The sequence below is a fragment of the Oryza sativa genome, chromosome 9, assembly GCF_034140825.1.
Source record: "Oryza sativa Japonica Group chromosome 9, ASM3414082v1".
NCBI classification, from domain to species: domain Eukaryota; kingdom Viridiplantae; phylum Streptophyta; class Magnoliopsida; order Poales; family Poaceae; genus Oryza; species Oryza sativa.
In genome coordinates this window covers 16,492,744-16,513,950 of record NC_089043.1, presented here as the reverse complement: position 1 = coordinate 16,513,950, position 21,207 = coordinate 16,492,744, and the positions used below count along the sequence as shown (strand labels likewise).

The following is a 21,207-nucleotide window of genomic DNA, read 5'->3' as shown; positions in this document are numbered from 1 at the left end:
GCCTGCTTAAATGCCCCCCACCCCCCTGTGCACGCACGCGTGCAAATTCGCTTCCCTTCTTGATCCATCCGCCCTCATCCTATTCTCTTCTCCATCCACAAGGCAACCATATTTGTGTGGGGACTTTGGGGGGAGGGGGGATTGATGGCGGTCAACACATCGGCGGGAAGATTCTTGACTCCATATTATCCCATGGGGAGCAACAGCGGTGATGGTGTAGTATTCTTCCTTCCAGATATGTGTTCTTGTCTACTGACTTGTGCATGCTTGATTCAATTTTTTTCTTCGATGTTCATGGAAACCTTTCAATCTTAGGGTCTCCATGTTGTTGTTGGATGGATGGTGGCATATGGTGTTGATGAATGTGATGTTAATCAATGTGTTCTTGGATATGGGTCGCTACAATTTCTTTGGTTCCATGGAACCTCATAGGTATGGGTTCCTAAATTGGCACCTATATGATTTCTCCTCATTGGTTTTGCCGAAACTAGCACATATGTGGGTTCCCAACCGACACCTATAGGGTGTTGCACCAATGAGTGTGGATAGGAACAACTTAAGCTCGTTTTGCCTTGCTCATGGCCACAACCGCAAACTCAGATTTGTATGGTTGAAGAACGAGTGGATAGAAAAGAGAAACGTGCTCAAGGTGAAACATTGCACTACTACAGTGCAATTGCATGGACAACCGCACGCAAAAACTGATTTTCACGGGTGGTTAGTTATGGCGCTGCCTAAAAAAAGGTAAAACAATAAAAATTCTAAAATCATGAATCCTTAGTTCCGAACCATAGCTCCGGCGGCGGCTGATCTGCCGCTCCCCCGATGCCGTCGTCCCTGTAGCTCCCGAGGCGAGCCCGAAGCCCAGAGCCCACTATACATGAAGCTGCCATCGCCAGTAGCCAACCACCTTCGCCCCTCGAAGGGCCGGCGTCAAAATCTGCGCACTACGGAGGCACTGCCTCCGAATCGGCCCCTCCCAGCAGTATGGATGCACCTGCCGCGGGGCCGCTGGCGCCAGCTCAAGTTTGCTCTGCTGCTCTCGTCGCCACCCCTCCTTTAGTTGCAGGCACTCCCGTCGCAACTGTCGTCACTGCTCCCATCGTCGGTTGGTGGAGGACACGGTGAGGAAGAGAGGAGAGGATGAGGGAGGAGATGTCTCGAGAGGAGAGGGGAAGTAAAGGAGGACATAGAATTTTTTAAGGGAGGAGAGAAAATAAGAGGGAGAAGACTAGGTGGCCGTCCTGTTGCTAAGCGTGCCTCTTAACAAGTTTGCATATATGTATTTATTTGTTAGCTCAAAATCTTTTAACATACGGGTGTTTTTAGCCTGTTTGGAGAAAAAATTAAAGGGATTGTCTACAAAACCATTTTTAGTGTACTGTTTAGCAAACAAATCTCGCTCAAATTGAGGAGGGTAGTTTAACATACCCTATTCCAAATTATACAATGGTGTAAAAAGAGATGTTCCACTATGCAATTTACTCTTTTTTATAAGTCAAATGATTTAATTATCGAACACATGTCTACAAGATAACAATGTCATAGTTTAAGCTAGAGAGGAAATATTAATTAGTTGTTTCCATATATGACGTGACATGTATATGCATATATATGACTTCCAGGTGCACCGTTACCGTTTGTTTATGACACTGAAGTTAAACCTTAGATCGGAAATTCGGAAAGGAAAACATTTGACCTGTACGCATAAAATTCTCAAGGGTCCGGTGTAGTTATATTTATAGCGCCGTATTTTTTACTTAAAAAATAGGCAACACGTATTTATATTGTAAGTCTCTAAATTACATATGTAAATTTAGTGTATTTATAATATAAGTTTCAAAATTACATATGTAAGTCTCAAAATTATATAGTTTTTACATGTGTAAATGGTGTGTAAGTGGGATGTAAGTGGGGTGTAAATTTGTATTAAGGAATAGCATGCATGCATGCATATAACACGAAATTAATTAGGAGCCGTTTCACTCGGATTTGCATGACTTTAGAGGTTAGCTAGCATGCTTTCAGGTCTCTTGGCAAGGAAAAAGTATGGAAGCACGGATCTTAAACACAGATCCAACGGCCAGAGAACTAATTGTAATCAACTAAAAAATTTGTCGACACAATTATAGCAAATACGAATTCTCAATGGCTACGCGTTGAAATGGAAGGCGACGATCAATTTGTTTCGCTGGTCGGTCAATTTGTTCGTCTTACAACCTTAAAACATGCGTGTACGACTCGATCTATATATGTGTCACGTTTATTTTCCTCCAAATTAACAATACAATGTACACACAACAACCTCTTTCGGAAACTATATATATATGTAGGTACAAGTTCATTCTCGTGCCAAGAAGGGAGATCGAGAGTACTTGAAAGACAGTATGACGAAGCCCACGACGATGGCCATTTTTCTTGTCTTAGCGCTATCCATAGCACAGCTTCTTCCGTCCCTCGTCGCTGGCACCGGCCGGCCAAGGGTCATCATTGTTGGCGCTGGCATATCCGGTACGTACAATCTATCTATTATATTATTATAGCACTAGAAAAAAGAGCCTTCACGTTCGCTCTGATGGCCTAAAAATTTTTACATTAATCGGAGAAAAAGAAAAGGCAGAGTCCATATAGAAATACATTTAGAAATAGCTGAAATTCGGAATTAAAAAATAAGGAATATTAGAAGAGGAGACTAGAGTCCATATAGAAATACAATTTAGAAATAGTTGAAATTCGGAATTAAAAAATAAGGAATATTAGAAGAGGAGACTAGACTCCATATAGAAATACAATTAGGAAATAACTGAAAGTCGGAATTAAAAATAAGGAATATTAGAAATAGAGTATAGAGTACTTATAGAAATACAATTAGAAAATAGCTAAAATTCGAAATTAAAAATAAGGATTATTAGAAGAGGAGACTAGAGTCCATATAGAAATACAATTAGGAAATAGCTGAAATTCGGAATTAAAAAATAAGGAATATTAAAAGAGGAGACTATAGTCCATATAGAAATACAATTAGGAAATAACTGAAATTCGAAATTAAAAAATAAGGAATATTAGAAGTAGAGTATAGAGTCCATATAGAAATACAATTAGGAAATAATAGAAATTCGGAATTAAAAATGGGGAATATTAGAAGTAGAGTATAGAGTCCATATAGAAATACAATTAAAAAAAATAGAAATTCGGAATTAAAAAAAAGGAATATTAGAAGTAGAATATAGAGTCCATAGGAATTTAAAACTAACTAAAATTCAGAATAAAAAGGAGCCTCCATGTTCGCTCTCATGATCTAGAAATTGTCACATTAATTGGAGAAAAAGAAAAAAGCAGAGTCTATATAGAAATACAATTTAGAAATAGCTGAAATTCGGAATTAAAAAATAAGGAACATTAGAAGAGGAGACTAGACTCCATATATAAATACAATTTAGAAATAGTTGAAATTCGGAATTAAAAAATAATTAATATTAGAAGAGGAGACTAGAGTCCATATAGAAATATAATTAGGAAATAACAGAAATTTAGAATTAAAAATAAGGAATATTAGAAGTAGAGTATAGAGTTCATATATAAATACAATTAGTAAATAATAGAAATTCGGAATTAAAAATAAGGAATATTAGAAGTAGAGTATAGAGTCCATATAGAAATACAATTAAGAAAAAAAAGAAAATTGGAATTAAAAAATAAGGAATATTAGAAGTAGATTATAGAGTCCATATAGGAATTTGAAACTAACTAAAATTCGGAATAAACATGATAAAATTAAAAGTAGAGTTTAGAGTCCGTATAAAAATACAATTTACAAATAACTAAAATTCGAAATTAAGAAAAACATGGGAAGAAGATTTTAAAGTCAATATAGGAATACAATTTAGAAGTAACTGAAATTTGAAATTAAAAATTAAAGAATATTGAAAGATGAGTTTAGAGTCCACATAGAAATACAATTAGAAATAATAAAAATTCAGAATTAAAAAAATAAATATTAAAAGACGAGTCTAGAGTCCATATAGGAATATATATAATTTATAAATAACTAAAATTTGATATCAAAAATAATTAATAACTAACATGTATATAAAATACAATATGAATATTACACATTAGTAGTTTCGTAAAGTTATTGTAAAATTTAAAATTATGTTGTCATTGTAATATATTTTAATAATATAATGAGAAAACATATATGCTATTATATGAGAGAAAATATAATGATGCTAGCCGCGCAATCTGCGCGGGCCACCATGCTAGTTACTTTTACAGTGGTATCTACCATCACTCGTAGTATTCCCTACTCCCTCCATCCAAAAATAAACCAACCTCGTAGTAGGGTATAACGCATCCTATATGTTCAGATTTATTGTATCCTATATATTAAGATTTGTTGTATTAGGATATGTCGCATTCTAGGTTGTCTTATTTTACGACAGAGAGAGTATAACAGTTGCCGGATGAAAATCCCTCGTAGGTGTCGGATTCCCAACCAGCATTAATTTGGAGGCGCCTTTGCCCGTTCGCATAGGTGCCAGTTATAAAATCAACACTTATAGAGATTATAGGTGTCAATTCTATAGACAGACCCGACACCTATAATCTTTGGAAAAAAGGGTTGTGGAGGCGCAAGGGATCACCGACCTGGTAGCAAAGGGCGACAAAGCTCCTTGTAGAAGTGCTTGAAGTGTCCTAGCAACTCGTCGACAGCGGGGAAAGATAGGCGGTGGGCCCCGGGCGTGCAGTCCCTGTGGAACTTCAATAGGTGCTCATCCACCAGGGTTCCGAGCGTTGAACGAGGAGTCCCCCTGTGCATGAGCACGCATGTGCACACACAATGACACGACCACACCTTAGACACCACCGGACCAAATCGTTGGAGGGAGGAAGGGGAGGGGGGAGTGGACATTATACTTGTCAGCTTTTTAATTAATTAACGCCTATGATATATTATATGTGTCATTCGTTTTTTCAAAATCGGTACTTATAGAATTAATGCCAGCTTTTCCTATAGCTGCTTAAAGGTGCATAGGTGTTGGTTTTAAACGAACCAACACTTATGAGCTGATATCTATTAGGGATTCTACAGTAGTAACTCCAATATTATTACTATGTTAGCCACAATGCTATGTTTTTAATTATGATGTATGTTACATGTTAGTTTATACGGACCCATAGTACAAATTATGGTTCACACATTAGAGATAAATTGGTCCGGTGGTAGATACCATATATAGGAGTAGTACATATCATGAGTTAAAATCTCGGTCTCCACAAGCTGAGAACCGCATGTACATTGATTTACATCTATATTGCTGTGCAGGTATCTCAGCGGGGAAGCGGATATGGGAGGCTGGGATAGCAGACGTATTGATCTTAGAGGCGACAGACCGCATTGGCGGGCGGATGCACAAGCAGAGTTTCGCCGGCGTCAATGTGGAGATCGGTGCCAACTGGGTGGAGGGCGTCAATGGCGAAAAGAAGAACCCCATTTGGCCCATCGTCAACTCCACCCTCAAGCTCAGAAGCTTCCGCTCCGACTTTGACAGCCTTGCCCAGAACGTCTACAAGGAGTACGTACATTTTCACACAACCACAAGTTGGTGGATAAATTGGAGCAGCTAACAACTTGACACGTGATTAATCAGACATATTTCTCTAATGACATGTTTTAATTGCATATGTTGATGTGTGCGAATCATAGTACAATAATTAACACACTCATCATCAGTTGTCAATTCCAAACCGTCACCACTGTTGGTTAATTATTGCATGCACAGCACAGCACTCAGAACTGTATCATTTAGTATTCATGCACCATTCACTTATCAACAAGAGTAACTAATAATTGGATACTTTGTGCGGCCCACGAAATGGAATAATTATACTTAATTTGAAAAAGTTGATGAAATTTCAACAAGAGATCAAAAATTTCAAAATGCAAAGCTTTTTTTTAGATTAAAACATTCATATAAATATTGGAGAAATTTCACACAATTTTCAGGTAATTAAAACATTCATACACAATGTTCAAGCACAAAACATTCAAATATAGATCAAGAGATATATATAAGTGACTTTTCTCCCAACTTTTGGTTTTACCTTGAAACTATCTACCGTGTAAACATGGAATAGTACTTGGAAGAAAACTAGGTATTGTTGGTCAAACTTTTTCTCTTTCCCGGCCACTAGCTATCAGTTCCCCATTTCTTGAGTTTTTTTATTTCTTTTGTGCGAGGAGTTCCTTAGTAGTAAACTATAGATAGTATGGGTTCTCATTGGAAGATAGATAGGTAAACATGAGAGGGTAAACTTATAAATACTACCTTTGTCTTAGAACCCGTTCTAAGCAGATACATCAAACGGCTAATTAGCCGCACATGAGAAATGTGATTAGCATATAATTAATTGTATTAATTATTAAAAACTTTTTGATTTTTAATAGCTTGTATATAAAAGAAATTTTGTAGGTAAGACATCGTTTAGCAATTTAAAAACATACTAACGGAAAATGAGAAATAGCTAAGTTGAATTAGCACTTCAGAATAAGGTCTTAAAATTAGTAGCTAGAAATAAAAAAAAATTAGGACGAAGGGAGTAGATAAATACTAAACCTTCTAAACCACTTAAGGGCAATCCCAACACTCAAAGGGAAAAATATGAAGAAACTATTATTTCTTATACAAGACACTAGCTTTAAAGGAACAAAAATAAGGATAAAAAGAAAGAGAAGGGAGATGATTTGATGAGAGTTTATTTTAAATAAATCGTCTATATTGGGTATATAGTTTCTGCGTACATTGTCGATATAACATGGTATATATGAAAACTAGTAATAGTTTTTGGGTTAAGATTGTTCTAATGATCAACCTTCTATTTATTTCACGCTGAATGCCACCTCACAGTTGTACGTTCGTAGGCAAGTGGCCAACAAGATAACAGTGCCCGGCCCCATCATGCTTATGGGAAACCAATCGCAATAGCATACAAGTTGTATCAAATTGGCCATAGGTAATGTTTACATGTGCACATGGCTTTATGAGAAAAGATGGACAATTTGCACCATGCATAAGTGATCGAAAGGTTAGAAATAGTTATGGTAACGTTACTTCTCATCAGAAGAGAAAATTGGCATTAAAAATATTTAGTGGGGATTCAATTTTATGGATGACGTTCTCTTTCGTGGTCCAATCTTCTGGTGAGGGGATAACTCTCGGTTTGATCGAGTGCGACATTTGCGATATGGCTACCAACCAGAACAAGGACATGACGTTGTGCAATCGCTACACCACAAACAATGTCATACCAACCGTGACACACGGTTGATGATCTTTACAATGCAAACGAGAGAACATTGCAAGAACAAGATATAAGATGCAATCTAAATATTGCGAATAGGTAATTAAGCACAAATTAATAGTTGTGATTAAAGTGATATATCTAATCGATCCGATAAATCAACACACCAACTATTAGGGGCTCTGAATCTATTGTCGCCGACTAATTAATCGAGCGAGGACTATAGACAAGGTGAATGGCACTTGGCAAAATCCAACTAAACCAAAACACAATTGTTCTAGAGGGTATACATATACATTTATAGAGGAAAATGGATCTAGAGTTAAGTGCTAATTCATGGAGGTGGAGGGAGACACTTTTGAGATGGGACTAGCCATGTCTTGTTTTAAAGATTCTTGTTGACTCGGAATGAATTTGGATGAGACCGGATGCGTTTGAAAGATAGCGAGATAATCTTTCCATCAAGTCCAGGATCACCTAAATCGGAGTTGGCATGGAGACGCTACGTCCGTTTGAAGTAAGTACTATCTCCGGAGGCTGAACTGAACTTGGACTTGAAATTATCATTAGAACGTGTGAAGTTACGTGCGTATCCGATGAAGTAATGCCCTCATCGTTTATTGGAACAAATACATAATGTCAACATAACAAACATAATATAAATTGAAATTTTGATCTTTCGGAAAAAACAAACGTATAAATTCTCGACAAATTAACGCATATGGATACTGCAAGTTTCTACCTGGGTCCAGGAACTTATATTTGTTCAAACCGATAAATGTTTGTGACATGAGTAGATTCTACACCGAACTTAATTATTTTTTTAAAAAAAATAATGGAAACTTAATTAATTAGTATCATGTATATTTTTTTCCTCCAATATATATATGCTACCATACATATATGCATGTTGCCTGATGTTGTATAACTTCAGCGGAGGCCTCTGTGACGAAGCATACGTGCAGAAGAGAATGGATCGGGCAGATGAAGTGGACAAGAGTGGGGAGAATCTCTCCGCCACACTGCACCCAAGCGGCCGGGACGACATGTCAATCCTTTCAATGCAACGGCTCAACGATCAGTACGTGCCTCTGCCCCTCAAGTCTTTACTTGAAAAAAAAAACGTTAAGCACATAAAAGAACACTTCAAAAGTTATTTGATTTTTTTTGCGACAAAAAGTTATTCGAATTGATTTGTCTTACTGTAAGAGTATAGATAGATATAGAAAATCGTTTGAAATTTGTGTAAGGACTGAACTAATCGTATATTGGGCCTCGAAAGATGTAGGACTATCAACTAGGCCCAAAAAGACACTAAGGCCTCCTTCAAGATTTATAGTTGGAATTTTGATAGATCAATGAACAAGTTGATTTTGTGATAGCTATTTGAGGGTATATACACAAATTAATTAATTAACTACTACTTACAAATTTAAAAAGTTGGTTCAGCAAAACAGTATATAGAAAACTTTACACAAAATATCCATTTAGAAGCTTAGAAAACGCGCAAATGAAAAATCCAAAATCCAGTACAAGCTAGCTGGCCTGAATAACTGGCCTGACAAGCAGTACAACATAGCACTACAAGCTGTGAATTTACTTTCTGCTGTTTCGGGTGCGTGCAAATGCATGCAATTGGCAGCCTACCCAACGGCCCGTCGTCGCCGGTGGACATGGCGGTGGACTACTTCACCTACGACTACGAGTTCGCCGAGCCGCCGCGCGTGACCAGCCTGCAGAACACCGTTCCCCTCCCCACCTTCACCGACTTCGGAGACGACACCTACTTCGTCGCCGACCAACGTGGCTACGAGTCCGTCGTCCACCACCTCGCCGGCCAGTACCTCAACGCCGACAAGTCCGGCAACATCGCCGACGCCCGCCTGAAGCTCAACAAGGTTGATCATATCACTTCTGATGCCATGATCTTTTCTGTCAGAAAAGATGAACTGATTAAGCACGCGATCATCATGGTGGTATATATGATCGATGCAGGTGGTGCGTGAGATCTCCTACTCCTCGACCGGCGTCACCGTGAAGACGGAGGACAACTCGACGTACCAGGCAGACTATGTCATGGTTTCTGCGAGCTTGGGAGTCCTGCAGAGCGATCTCATACAGTTCAAGCCACAGCTGCCTGTCAGTTTCTATGTCCAAATGTCCTTGCATGTTCAACATATCCTCTTCCAAATATAAATTAAGATGTGCATATCGAGCAGTCAAATTTACTTTACGTTTCTTGCATGTTTCCATCAGTCTTGGAAGATTCTTGCGATCTACCAATTCGACATGGCCGTGTACACCAAGATATTCGTCAAGTTCCCCAAGAAATTCTGGCCCGAAGGGGCAGGGAGGGAGTTCTTCCTCTACGCGAGCACCAGGAGAGGCTACTACGGAGTCTGGCAGGTACAAAATATGCAGCAATATATACAATCCACTCACATCGAATTGTAGTACATTGCGATGATCTGAACATTCTTCAGGAGTTTGAGAAGCAATACCCGGATGCCAATGTGCTCCTGGTGACGGTGACCGACGAGGAGTCGAGGCGGATCGAGCAGCAGCCGGACAGCCAGACCAAGGCAGAGATCATGGAGGTTGTGAGGTGCATGTTCCCTGACGAGGATGTCCCCGACGCCACCGACATCCTCGTCCCGAGATGGTGGTCCGACAGGTTCTTCCGGGGCAGCTTCTCCAACTGGCCCATCGGCGTCAGTCGCTACGAGTATGACCAGCTCAGGGTACGAACTACTACTCCAACCAAATGCTAATCACAATTCACAAATTGATGCGGTTTGGATTTGAGATTAATTTTGGTTGTGTGTATTTTTTGCTGTTTCTGTGCACAAGGCGCCGGTTGGGAGAGTGTACTTCACCGGTGAGCACACGAGCGAGCGCTACAATGGCTATGTCCATGGAGCTTATCTTGCAGGTATCCATATGTCAGATAGGCCGGACATTTAAACCATTTTTATTGTTCTAAAAGAGAACTACCCTAGGGTAGGGATCGACGAGATTTGTAATGCTAACATTTGTGCTCAAGTGTGCGTTGTGCCTTTGCTTGTTTTTGTCAGGTATTGACTCTGCAGAGATTCTGATCAACTGTGCACAGAAGAAGATGTGCAAATATAATGTCGGGGGCAAGCACGGCTAGTTTGTGGAGGCAAGTCAAACTACCTTGTCAATTGGCTGTGAGAACATTCCAAGCTATATCTTCAGTTAATTAATCCTGCGTGTTGATTTGTATTTCTAGGCGCAAGCATTTTCATGATGGGATGAGAAATGTGAGATTCCACAATTTGTTCATCGAGGTGTAAAGCAATTTGAGGAAAAAGTGTTTACACTAATTGTTTACTTATGCTATTTCTTGTTGCTGAATATATATTTCAGCAGTTCAGCTGATGTATATATGTGCTATTGTTTCGAAATGAATAAAATCTTGCGTAGATTTGTAAATCTGTAATTTCTGATGACTACAAGATACTCCGTTCATTCACCAATTCACGCTTGGGATTCCGATGGACCAATGGAGAAGGATGAAACGGAGAGCAATCTCTTCGGATTAGCCATTTCATTTTCTACTTATATGAATCAGAAAACCGATATTTTTCTCTAAAAACAAGCAATATCTATAGCTTCGATTATGACTTTGCTGAATATCTAACCAGAACTCAATGTCAAAAAAAAAAAAACAAAACTCAATATAGCAGTGTATATATATAAAACTTGTGTGGCTAACACTAAATCCGACCTTAGCTCAGTTGGTAGAGCGGAGGACTGTAGTTTGATGCAGAGAAATCCTTAGGTCGCTGGTTCGAATCCGGCAGGTCGGACAATTTTTGTTTTTCAGGCATTCAAAATGCAAACTCTTTTTCGTTCTTTTAGAACTTGTTTTTCGACCAAGTTTACAGGCATTCAAAATGCAAACTCCAAGCAGCTCGTGCTCGGTTGGACTAATACACAACATTTAACGTCAGCATATAAACATTGAAACCATAGAATTTTGCCAAAAAAATATATATACTGTAATAAAGAAAAGCCACATACATGTGGAAAATAATTAATCCCTCCATCCCTAAATTTACTTTTTTTAAACATGTTTGACCGCTCGTCTTATTAAAAAAGTTTAAGTAATTATTAATTATGTTCCTATCATTTGATTCATTGTTAAATATACTTTTATATATACATATAGTTTTATATATTTTATAAATGTTTATAAATAAGACGAATAGTCAAACATAATTAAAAAAAGTCAACGGCGTCAAATATTTAGAGATGAAGGGACTAAATATTTGGAGGGAGTACTAAGTTAGATACAAGAACAAACCATGGGGTGCTCCCTGCAGGCAGGGCACCGCTTCTCTTGCAGGGCTTGTTTCATCTCGCGGTTCTCCGGTCGCCGGAGGCCAATCTGCTCGAGCGTCGTGCGGACTGCGGCGGCGCTGTCTGTTGGCTTCCTCGATCGATCGGAAAGAACGGGCTCTTGGGCCTGCTGGCCTTTCAGAATGCCTCTTTTGACGCCTGCAACCTGTTCCAGGCCCACGGTCCGCAGCCGGCCCATGCCTCCCACAAAGCCTTTTATCCCTTTTTTTCTTTTTTTGCCTATCCATTTATCAAGTGATAAAATCACTCAGAGTTTTCCTACATTAAGATTTACATCCAACGAACTACGAAAAAAAATAAAAATATATATTTACTTACATATTATTTTTATCAAAATTATAGTGTACTTACATGTCATATCAACTGAATTTATAAATGCAATTTTAGTTATATAGAATTGTAATTTTATATTTTAAAGAAAATAATAAATACATATTTACTTACCCAATATTTTTATTAATATTATAATACACTTACATGTCATATCAATTGAATTTACATTTGTAGATATATCAAAGGATCGAGAAAAAAACATAACCACGAAGTCGCCATGAAAAATAGAACATCAAATTATCAAACCAAACTAACTTATATGGTTGCATCCGTTCATATTCCTTATTTGTTTATAGTGTTTGTTGTGTGCTCGATAGAAATACTACTAGGCGGTCTGTATAGCGTGTATGGTAGGAGACGCATCGCAGCCGTTAAATTAAATTATGCGTGATCCAATGGAAGCAAATTCGAGTGATTTCTAGGGAAAAAAAACTGTCGTATGATGTTTAGCAAAATCGTTTTGATTTTAAGTAAAATTATGCCCACGGTAAAATGAGGCGCATTTTACGTTGGCATTCCAAAGTCCTGGCACCAAATATGTGCTCTTAGTTCGATATGGTATTTGTTCTTGAATTTCACATATTTCAACCAATAACATGATTGGGAAGAGAATCCAAGCAATTCAAAGTTCAAATTTTGACCACTAAAATGTCTAAAAGAAAATGTTTTCCTCTACCCTTGTTGTTTTTTTTACTTCAAGATCTAAAAATAGTACTAGTATTTTGAAACAGATGCCGGCGTACTTGGCACATGGCAGAAAGAATCGAATAATTACAAGAAACATGACATATTAGAGTATATGGTAGTCAGAGATATATTAGGATAGGATTGATTTGTTTGGATTATCACTCTCCCTGTACTATCCAACATGACAGAGTACCATTAATTTCTCCAGCTTACAGCAAAAGCCAAAGTACATGCAAATGTGGTTGTGGCTACTGAAGATCAAAAACGGCAGCAACAACACGAGCTCTCTCGGCCTGACCGTTCACTTCAGGGGTGGCGCCCGTACGTACGCAGCACGTCGACCCTGCCTGCCACTAGCCGCCGCCTCCTCCCTTTCGCCGGCAGAGCTTTCCACTGCGTTAAATTGCAGTTGCCGGTCGATCGGTTGATCGATATATCCGACTGGCCAACAAGCAGCCAGCTTGCCGCCTCTTGGCACTGCACAAGAGTCAAGAGGCAGGGGCACTGTATCTGTATGTGTAATTCCAGTGAACCTGAACTGAAACATGAAGAGCACTGCAGCTGCGCCAAGTTGAGGTTCGTGCGTGTGTCCTCAGCTTGCATTGACGGGTCGGCAAGCTGCCGTGTCGTGGTCATGGCGGTTCAGCCATCCGGGCTCCTGCGGGTAGACTGACGTACGGTGGTTTTCTCCTTTTCTGTCCATTCTTGCAGCTCAAATATAGGGTGTGTTTAGTTCACGCTAAAATTAGAAGTTTGATTGAAATTGGAACGATGTGACGGAAAAGATGGAAGTTTATGTGTGTAGGAAAGTTTTGATGTGATGGAAAAGTTGGAAGTTTGAAGAAAAAGTTAGGAACTAAACCAGGCCATAGTGCAGATAGGTAAGTTGCTCCATTTGGTTTAATTTAGTCGTAGATAGGCAAGCGAGCAAAAAGTATAGTCACAAAGTTTTCAGGTCGATATAGGATCGAGGAACGTGATACCCTACTCACGAGAGATTTTTACAAGGTGGGAACGAAAATGATCCGCGTTCGCGGGACAGGGACAGTGTTTCCGGGTCGAGGGACGGATCCTGTGACTAGGAGCAAAACCTTCTTACCGACAAAGATAAATCAATGGTTGTGATTTAATTCAACATTGTTATCGATTTTTGTCGCTGCAAATGATCATGATAATGATTTGTTATCAATTATGTATGGTACTGATCATGAGGAATGCACAATATCTGATTATGACGCCCCCTTTGAAACAAAATACTCGTGGAGAAATTTTGTAGGACTCAAATTCTATAGGAATTTTTCCTATTTAATCATTTGAAATATATGATTGAAGCTTTTTGAATCCTATGAAATTTCTAAAAAATGGCTCACTAAAAGTAGATTTTGAATAAAAGTTAGCAAGAGGCTCAACCTCTTGGAAAATTCTTTTTAATCTATCTCACTCATTCATTTCTTGCATTTTTCCTGAAACCTATTCAAATAGTTATTTCTGTATTTTTTATGCGTTTTGCGATTCTCTGTTTTGTATTTACAATTCTGTCAAAGTTCCATATATATATTTTCTACATTCATCTGTTTTCTCAATGTATCATTTGAAAGGACTATGCATATGCACACTTGAAGGGATTGTTTGCTGTTGACACATCATGAGGGACGCTCAACTCTGCAATGATATCCTGGTCTGATTGATGGACTGATGCTAATTATATGTAACACTAGTATCATATCCTACGCAGCATATGACATCAGTCATTTTTTTTTATTCTGAAGCAAACGTCAAGCTTTGAAAGCCTTTTCCTTTCATTATACAGAGCCATATGTTGCTTTCGCTGATCTGGCGACACATACTTATCAGAATCATCAGTAGTAGTTAACCAGGTTCTTTGCTCCCTGACACCCATGCATCATCTGCTGCTGAGCATTGCACCTAGATCACATCCCTTTACAATATTGTTCTGTAAATTTTGGCCACAAGCAGCTCAAACTTGCATCACTCTCTCTACATATATTTTACTGAAAAGTTCATTCCAAACTGCAGTGCTTGCCACTTGTATATGGTCCCAAATACCAATCGTTCACTTCACTTGAACCAAAAAAACGCCAAAGATATATGCTACTTGCAAGTGTCATTTCAGAGTGCAAGCCTACTGGCTACCAGTAACCAGGACCCAAAAGATGGCGAAAATGATTTTAATTTTGGGCTGGAAAACAACAACCTAGCTACCTGATTGGTGCTGACTCGGACAAGCCCACACTTGGTAGATGCTGCCAAAATTAAAGGTTCCTTAAAACTCCTGTGTAGCAAATCAAGCAGGTATATATGAAATAGAGAACATTATCTGAAAAATTATGTATTACACATAATCTAAGATAGTTAGAAATTAGCAATTAAGTGTTTTTCCTAGGATATTAGCAATTAAGATATATATGTATCACTTTTCTCTTGGAGCCATCTCAAGTTAGTGATTTCGGTCAGAGTATCTATCAGTTCAACAGCACCTGAAATTTTTGTGGAAAAGTCATTGAAAGCACTGTTTAATTAGCTAGGCTACATACACTATTATACTTCTTTATCAATACGCTAATAACTATGTTTATAGCTAGAAAAGGAACCTATCAAGTGAGATTTCTTTCTCCAACAAGGAGCAAGGCCCCTCCACTACTCCATGTACTTTTTTCTTGTAGGGACAGCACTGAGATCACCAAATAGTTCCCAGATTAAGTTAGGATGGCAATGTCATAATAATTTTTAAGATCTTGTTTTGGCAAGTGATTGCAACTGCACTAGAAGGGGAGACTAGTCAGAATGCAGAGCATGTTGTTGGGTAAGTTGCCTCAGCTGTTCTGAAACTTCTGGCTCTGTCACTTTACATGGGCTGTGTTTAAATCCAAAGTTTAGATCCAAACTTCAGTCCTTTTCCATCACATCAACATGTCATACACACACAATTTTTCAGTCACATCATCTTTAATTCCAACCAAAATCCAAACTTTGCGTTGAACTAAACACAGCCATGATGCATTTAATTGCCAATTGGCTAATCTAATTGTGTTCCCTCTAAAACAAAAGGATATATAGTTGTGTGATTACCGTTTGGAAAATTGGTTTTGTGATATCAAAACGATCCCGAGTTTAGACATTTACCATCAAGAGTTATGGATACACTGTTCATGCTAAGGCCTGGTTTAGTTCCCAAAATTTTTTTCCCAATACAAAAATGTCACATCGAATCTTTGGATACATGCATGAAGCATTAACTATAGATAAAAACAAAAACTAATTGCACAGTTTACATGGAAATCGCGAGACGAATCTTTTAAACCTAACTAGTCCATGATTAGCCATAAGTGCTACAGTAACCTACATGTGCTAATGACGGTTTAATTAGGCTCAAAAGATTCGTCTCGCGGTTTCCAAGCGAGTTATGAAATTAGTTTTTTCATTCATGTTAGAAAACCCCTTCTAACATCCGGTCAAACATTCGATGTGACACCCAAATTTTTTCTTTTCGCGAATTAAACACTCCCTAAGTTAAATCATTTCAGCTATAGTACTTAACTTTCTCTCCCTGGTACTATTGCTGAAAGGAATTATTGCCATTTAAATAGTCTAATGACATTAACTTCTAACTAATGCCGGCTGAATTGTTCAATGTAAGTAGACTCAGAACTGAAATAGTCCACACTCTTTTAGCTTCTTTTTGACATTATCGCTGTTTAATTAAATTCAAAATTCCTGGATTAATTAAAGCTCTATCAACTGGCACTTAGTGGCTACTTATAGAGTTATAATGAAGTGTCAAATACTATGGACGGAGGAACTATACCTATGCTTTTAGCAGGGCCGTCCCGTCAAATTTAGGGGCCCTGTGCAAAGTTGAAGGATAAAAACTTAACTGATGATATAATATAAAAATAATTTATACTTCTTAATATATTTCATAGAAATCTAGAATGGCCTAAAATGATAATATAAAATTAAGGAGTACTGGATTAGAAATTACCAGAAAGAATTAGGTCAGGGGCGCGGCAAGCGTCAGGCGGCAACAGCGTTAGGCGGCACGACCGCATGAGAGAGAGAGGTGAGGCGTCGTTTACTGCTCTCGTTCGTTGCGATTGACGATTGGCGATTGGCGAGGTCCACAATGGGAGACGATTCAAGATTGTGAACCGACAAAGGCGTAATCGAAGCCGAAACAACAAGAAAAATAACATATTTTTGGGACTAGTTAGGCTACCAATTTACTTATTGAGTTATATATCTAGTGTTGAAGTTTTGGGCTCAGGGGCCCCTGAAAATTGGGGGTCCTGTGCGGGCGCGCTGGCCGCACGCCCCTAAGGACGGCCCTGGCTTTTAGTGGCATTTCATTTAAGCATGTTGCTTTTATTCTCATATATGGATGATGTTTAGGTTTTCTAGTTAAAGTGTTCCCATTTAATGAGTTATATTATTTTTTTCCAACCATATATATATATATATATATATATATATATATATATATATATATATATATATATATATATATATATATATATATATATATATATATATATATATATATATATATATATATATATATATATATATATATATATATATATATATATATATATATATATATATATATATATATATATATATATATATATATATATATATATATATATATATATATATATATATGCATGTTTTCAAGATGAATTAATACAATCTCCTCTCCATCATTTTTTTGGATATATATTTCATCCTCTCCCCCCTTTCGGTCGTCTTGCCAACTAACTCTTAGCTAGGATAGGAATATATAAACGGAAGTTAGTCAAACAAATAGGGGCGAAACCTAGGGCAAGAGGGAGGCCTGGCCCCTCCAACGATGAACCTCCCCCCCCCCCCCCCCCCCGGCGAACCCAAAATGCAGATCCCTTCCGATTCCTATCATGCTGCGTTAGTGATGATAAGATTAAGATGGGCTATTACTTGATGACTTTAGGTCCTATACACATACAGTTATGATTTTTTACGAAAATTTATACATTAACGTGCGAAAGAAAAACCATGGAAATTATAGTTTTGCCTGCCAAATTAAATAGAATACGATGAAGAGGGGGGGGGGAAGATTGTTGTTTCAGTTGGTACTAGCTCATCCATATTCTTCAAAATCGACGGAAGATTGCTACCTTATTCTAATAAAATCATGCCAACATCATGGAAGTTGCGCGAGAAGAGAATTACTCTAATATGCAATTAAAGTCCTAAAATCTCCATGGATTGTCTTGATATATTTTTTTAACTAACACCTCATAAGTTAGCTCGTCCCGCCCTCATGTCTAGATCCTAGCTTCGCCAATGCTAACGAATAAGGGGAAATATTGGCATATTTCGATCAAGAAAGAGATACATATTGTTCTCGCTATTGCAGCAAGAACCCAACAATTCTCTAGAGTTTGGGCAAACACACGCGTAGAAGTTAAACATCATTGTAGAAAATACATGTCATCATAATAGAGTGACCTGCTAATGAGCCGCCCAGGTCATCCAGGCCTTTGGTCCGCCCTTGGTTAATTTGCTGCAGAATATATATGCCAGAGTGCCGCGCTTTGGCAAATAGAGGGAGAGCTTTACAAAAGTTTTATGCATGTGATATTCAATTATTTAAAAAACTACTCCTATTCTAAGCAAATATATATTTATTTTGTGTTTCAAACTTGCTCTTAACAACTTCTTGTCTACAGTAACAACTAATAGGAAAACTTGAGGTATACTCCGTTATACGGGAGCGTATCCTATGCACACAGGCCCTCGCGTGTACACACCGTGTACATCAACTAAAAATTATCACAAAAAATTCTAGGAAAATTCATATATGTACTTTCAATAGTATTACATCTACGCGCAAAGTCACATCTTCAAATTCATTCTACATAGAGAATAACAAAAAAGATAAAATTCTGACAAAATTGCAACCTTAAAACTGTCGGATTTTTTGTTTTTTTTTTGTTACGGCTAAAATATAATGAATTTGACGTTAAGATTTTAACCCTAGGTGTAATACAATTGAAAGTATGTGTATGGTTTTTTCTAGATTTTTTGGTGACATTTTTTAGTTGGTGTGTACGTGTGTACACGTGAGGGCCTGTGTGCATAGGATATGTTGCCCCGTTATAAAACATATGAATTTCTACATATACTCTTCATTCAATACTAATTAAACATCACGAAACCATTCAACATTTTTATATATATATATATATATATATATATATATATATATATATATATATATATATATATATATATATATATATATATATATATATATATATAAAACATGCATTACGAACTTATTACTCTTACCAACTTATGTTGTGTGCACCATTAATTTATCCGTAACATTTCATGTTACAAAGTGCAGCGCATCCCAGTACTAGCTAGCTACCCGTCAACAATTAATCTAGCAAACCCCATGAATGACCTTTCTTTCAATTTGCGAGATCCAAGAATGATGGATTAGTTGTGTTTATGTATCATACGAACGCGGCGAATCGCAATTCTAGATATCAACCTCATCTAGCATGTGGAAAGGTTTGGGCGGAAGCGATCGCACTCGTGCTGTGCGTCGATTACGTGTTATATATATCTGACGGGAAAAGCCCCCGTCGTGGCTTTGTACAGAAGAGCGCGGCCAGGAAACAATCCCAGCCGGATTACATGAAAGAAACGATATATGCAGTAACAAACTACCTAACAGATGCATATCTATAACAAACCAAGTTTGTTACTGCATGGATGAGGATCGGCAAAGCCTGATCTGGATCGGCCAAGCCTGATCCGAGCTTATCTAGCTAACTAACACCCTCTCTCAATCCTGACCGTACAAGGTTAAGATTGCTCTTGAAATTCTCCAGAAGTCTTACCGACAATGGCTTAGTGAAACCATCTGCAACTTGATCGTTAGTTGAAACAAAATCAATCTCTAGAAGTTTCTGACTTACCCTTTCTCTAACAAAGTGATAGTCAACTTCTATATGTTTTGTTCTGGCATGAAACACTGGATTTGCTGACATATATTTAGCTCCAAGATTGTCACACCATATTTTTGCGGCCCTAGGACTTTTAATTCCTAATTCTGCAAGTAAGGTTTGTACCCACATGATTTCTGCAGTAGCATTTGCAATAGCTTTATACTCAGACTCTGTACTAGATCTGGAAACTGTAGCTTGCTTTCTGGCACTCCAGGAAACCAGATTTGACCCCAAAAATATTGCAAAGCCTCCTGTTGACCTTCTGTCATCCAGGCTACCAGCCCAGTCTGCATCAGAAAACCCACTAACAAGAGTAGATCCTGATTTATGAAACTCAATTCCAAGCTGAGCACATTGCTTTAAGTATCTAAGAATTCTTTTTACTGCTATCCAGTGTACAGTGTGAGGAGCATGTAAAAATTGACAGACTTTGTTAACAGAGAAAGCAATATCAGGCCTAGTGAGAGTTAAATATTGCAAAGCACCAACAATACTTCTATATTGAGTTGCATCATCAGGACCTAATAAAGAACCTTCATGAAGAGAGAGTTTCTCACTTACTGACATAGGTGTACATGCAGGTTTGCAGTCTGACATACCAACCTTCTTAAGTAAATCAGTTGCATATTTTTCCTGACTCAACACAATACCATTCTGAACCTTATTTACCTCTATTCCAAGAAAATAATGAAGGTCACCAAGATCCTTGAGTGCAAATTCCCCCTTTAGATCCTGAAGCAAAGCTGTAGTTGCCCTCTCTGAAGAACTGGCTACAATGATATCATCAACATACACCAGAACAAATATAATTATGCCACCTTTGTTTGAAAAGAATAATGAGGTATCTGCTTTAGAACCCTGAAAACCAAGATCAACCAACTTCTTACTTAACCTTGAGAACCAGGCTCTGGGCGCTTGCTTTAGTCCATATAAGGCTTTGTCAAGCTTACAAACAAAGTGTGGGTTAGCAGGATCCTCAAAACCTGGTGGCTGTAACATGTATACTTCTTCTTCTAAATATCCATGTAGGAAAGCATTTTGAACATCTAACTGTCTAAGACTCCATCCCTTGGATACAGCTAAAGACAGTATTATTCTGATAGTAGCAGCTTTAACAACAGGGCTAAACGTATCTTCATAATCAATACCATACCTTTGTTTAAACCCCTTTGCTACTAAACGAGCTTTATATCTATCTAGTGTACCATCAGCTTTCCTTTTGATCTTATACACCCACTTACAGCCAATTATATTTTACCCTCTCTGAGGAGGAACTAGATGCCAGGTTTTATTCTTAACTAATGCATCATACTCAGATTCCATTGCCATTTTCCAGTTTTTGTCCTTTATAGCTTCTAAATCATTAGTAGGTTCACCAGAAGCAGTAAACCAGGAATGCTTATATTTAATAGTACCATCAGTATATACCTTCTCTTTGCGAACTCCACTCTGAAGCCTGGTTCGCGGACCAACTTGTGTC

General features: G+C 38.0%; 1 protein-coding gene and 1 non-coding gene across 2 annotated transcripts; both read left to right on the top strand.

The window, feature by feature from the left end:
* The first annotated feature begins 2,349 nt into the window (after nucleotides 1–2,349).
* On the top strand, nucleotides 2,350–10,981 carry LOC4346881 (polyamine oxidase). The gene is made up of 10 exons (NM_001422741.1): nucleotides 2,350–2,511; nucleotides 5,327–5,576; nucleotides 8,237–8,383; nucleotides 8,945–9,200; nucleotides 9,298–9,441; nucleotides 9,559–9,708; nucleotides 9,786–10,043; nucleotides 10,153–10,234; nucleotides 10,377–10,465; nucleotides 10,556–10,981. Exons 1-9 carry the CDS (start codon nucleotides 2,388–2,390, stop codon nucleotides 10,454–10,456), a joined length of 1,491 nt encoding a protein of 496 aa, NP_001409670.1. The 5' UTR covers nucleotides 2,350–2,387; the 3' UTR covers nucleotides 10,457–10,465; nucleotides 10,556–10,981.
* A 67-nt stretch (nucleotides 10,982–11,048) lies between these two features.
* On the top strand, nucleotides 11,049–11,135 carry TRNAY-GUA (transfer RNA tyrosine (anticodon GUA)). The gene is given in 2 exon segments: nucleotides 11,049–11,085; nucleotides 11,100–11,135. It is a non-coding gene; the product is annotated as a tRNA-Tyr (tRNA).
* The last annotated feature ends 10,072 nt before the right edge of the window (nucleotides 11,136–21,207 follow it).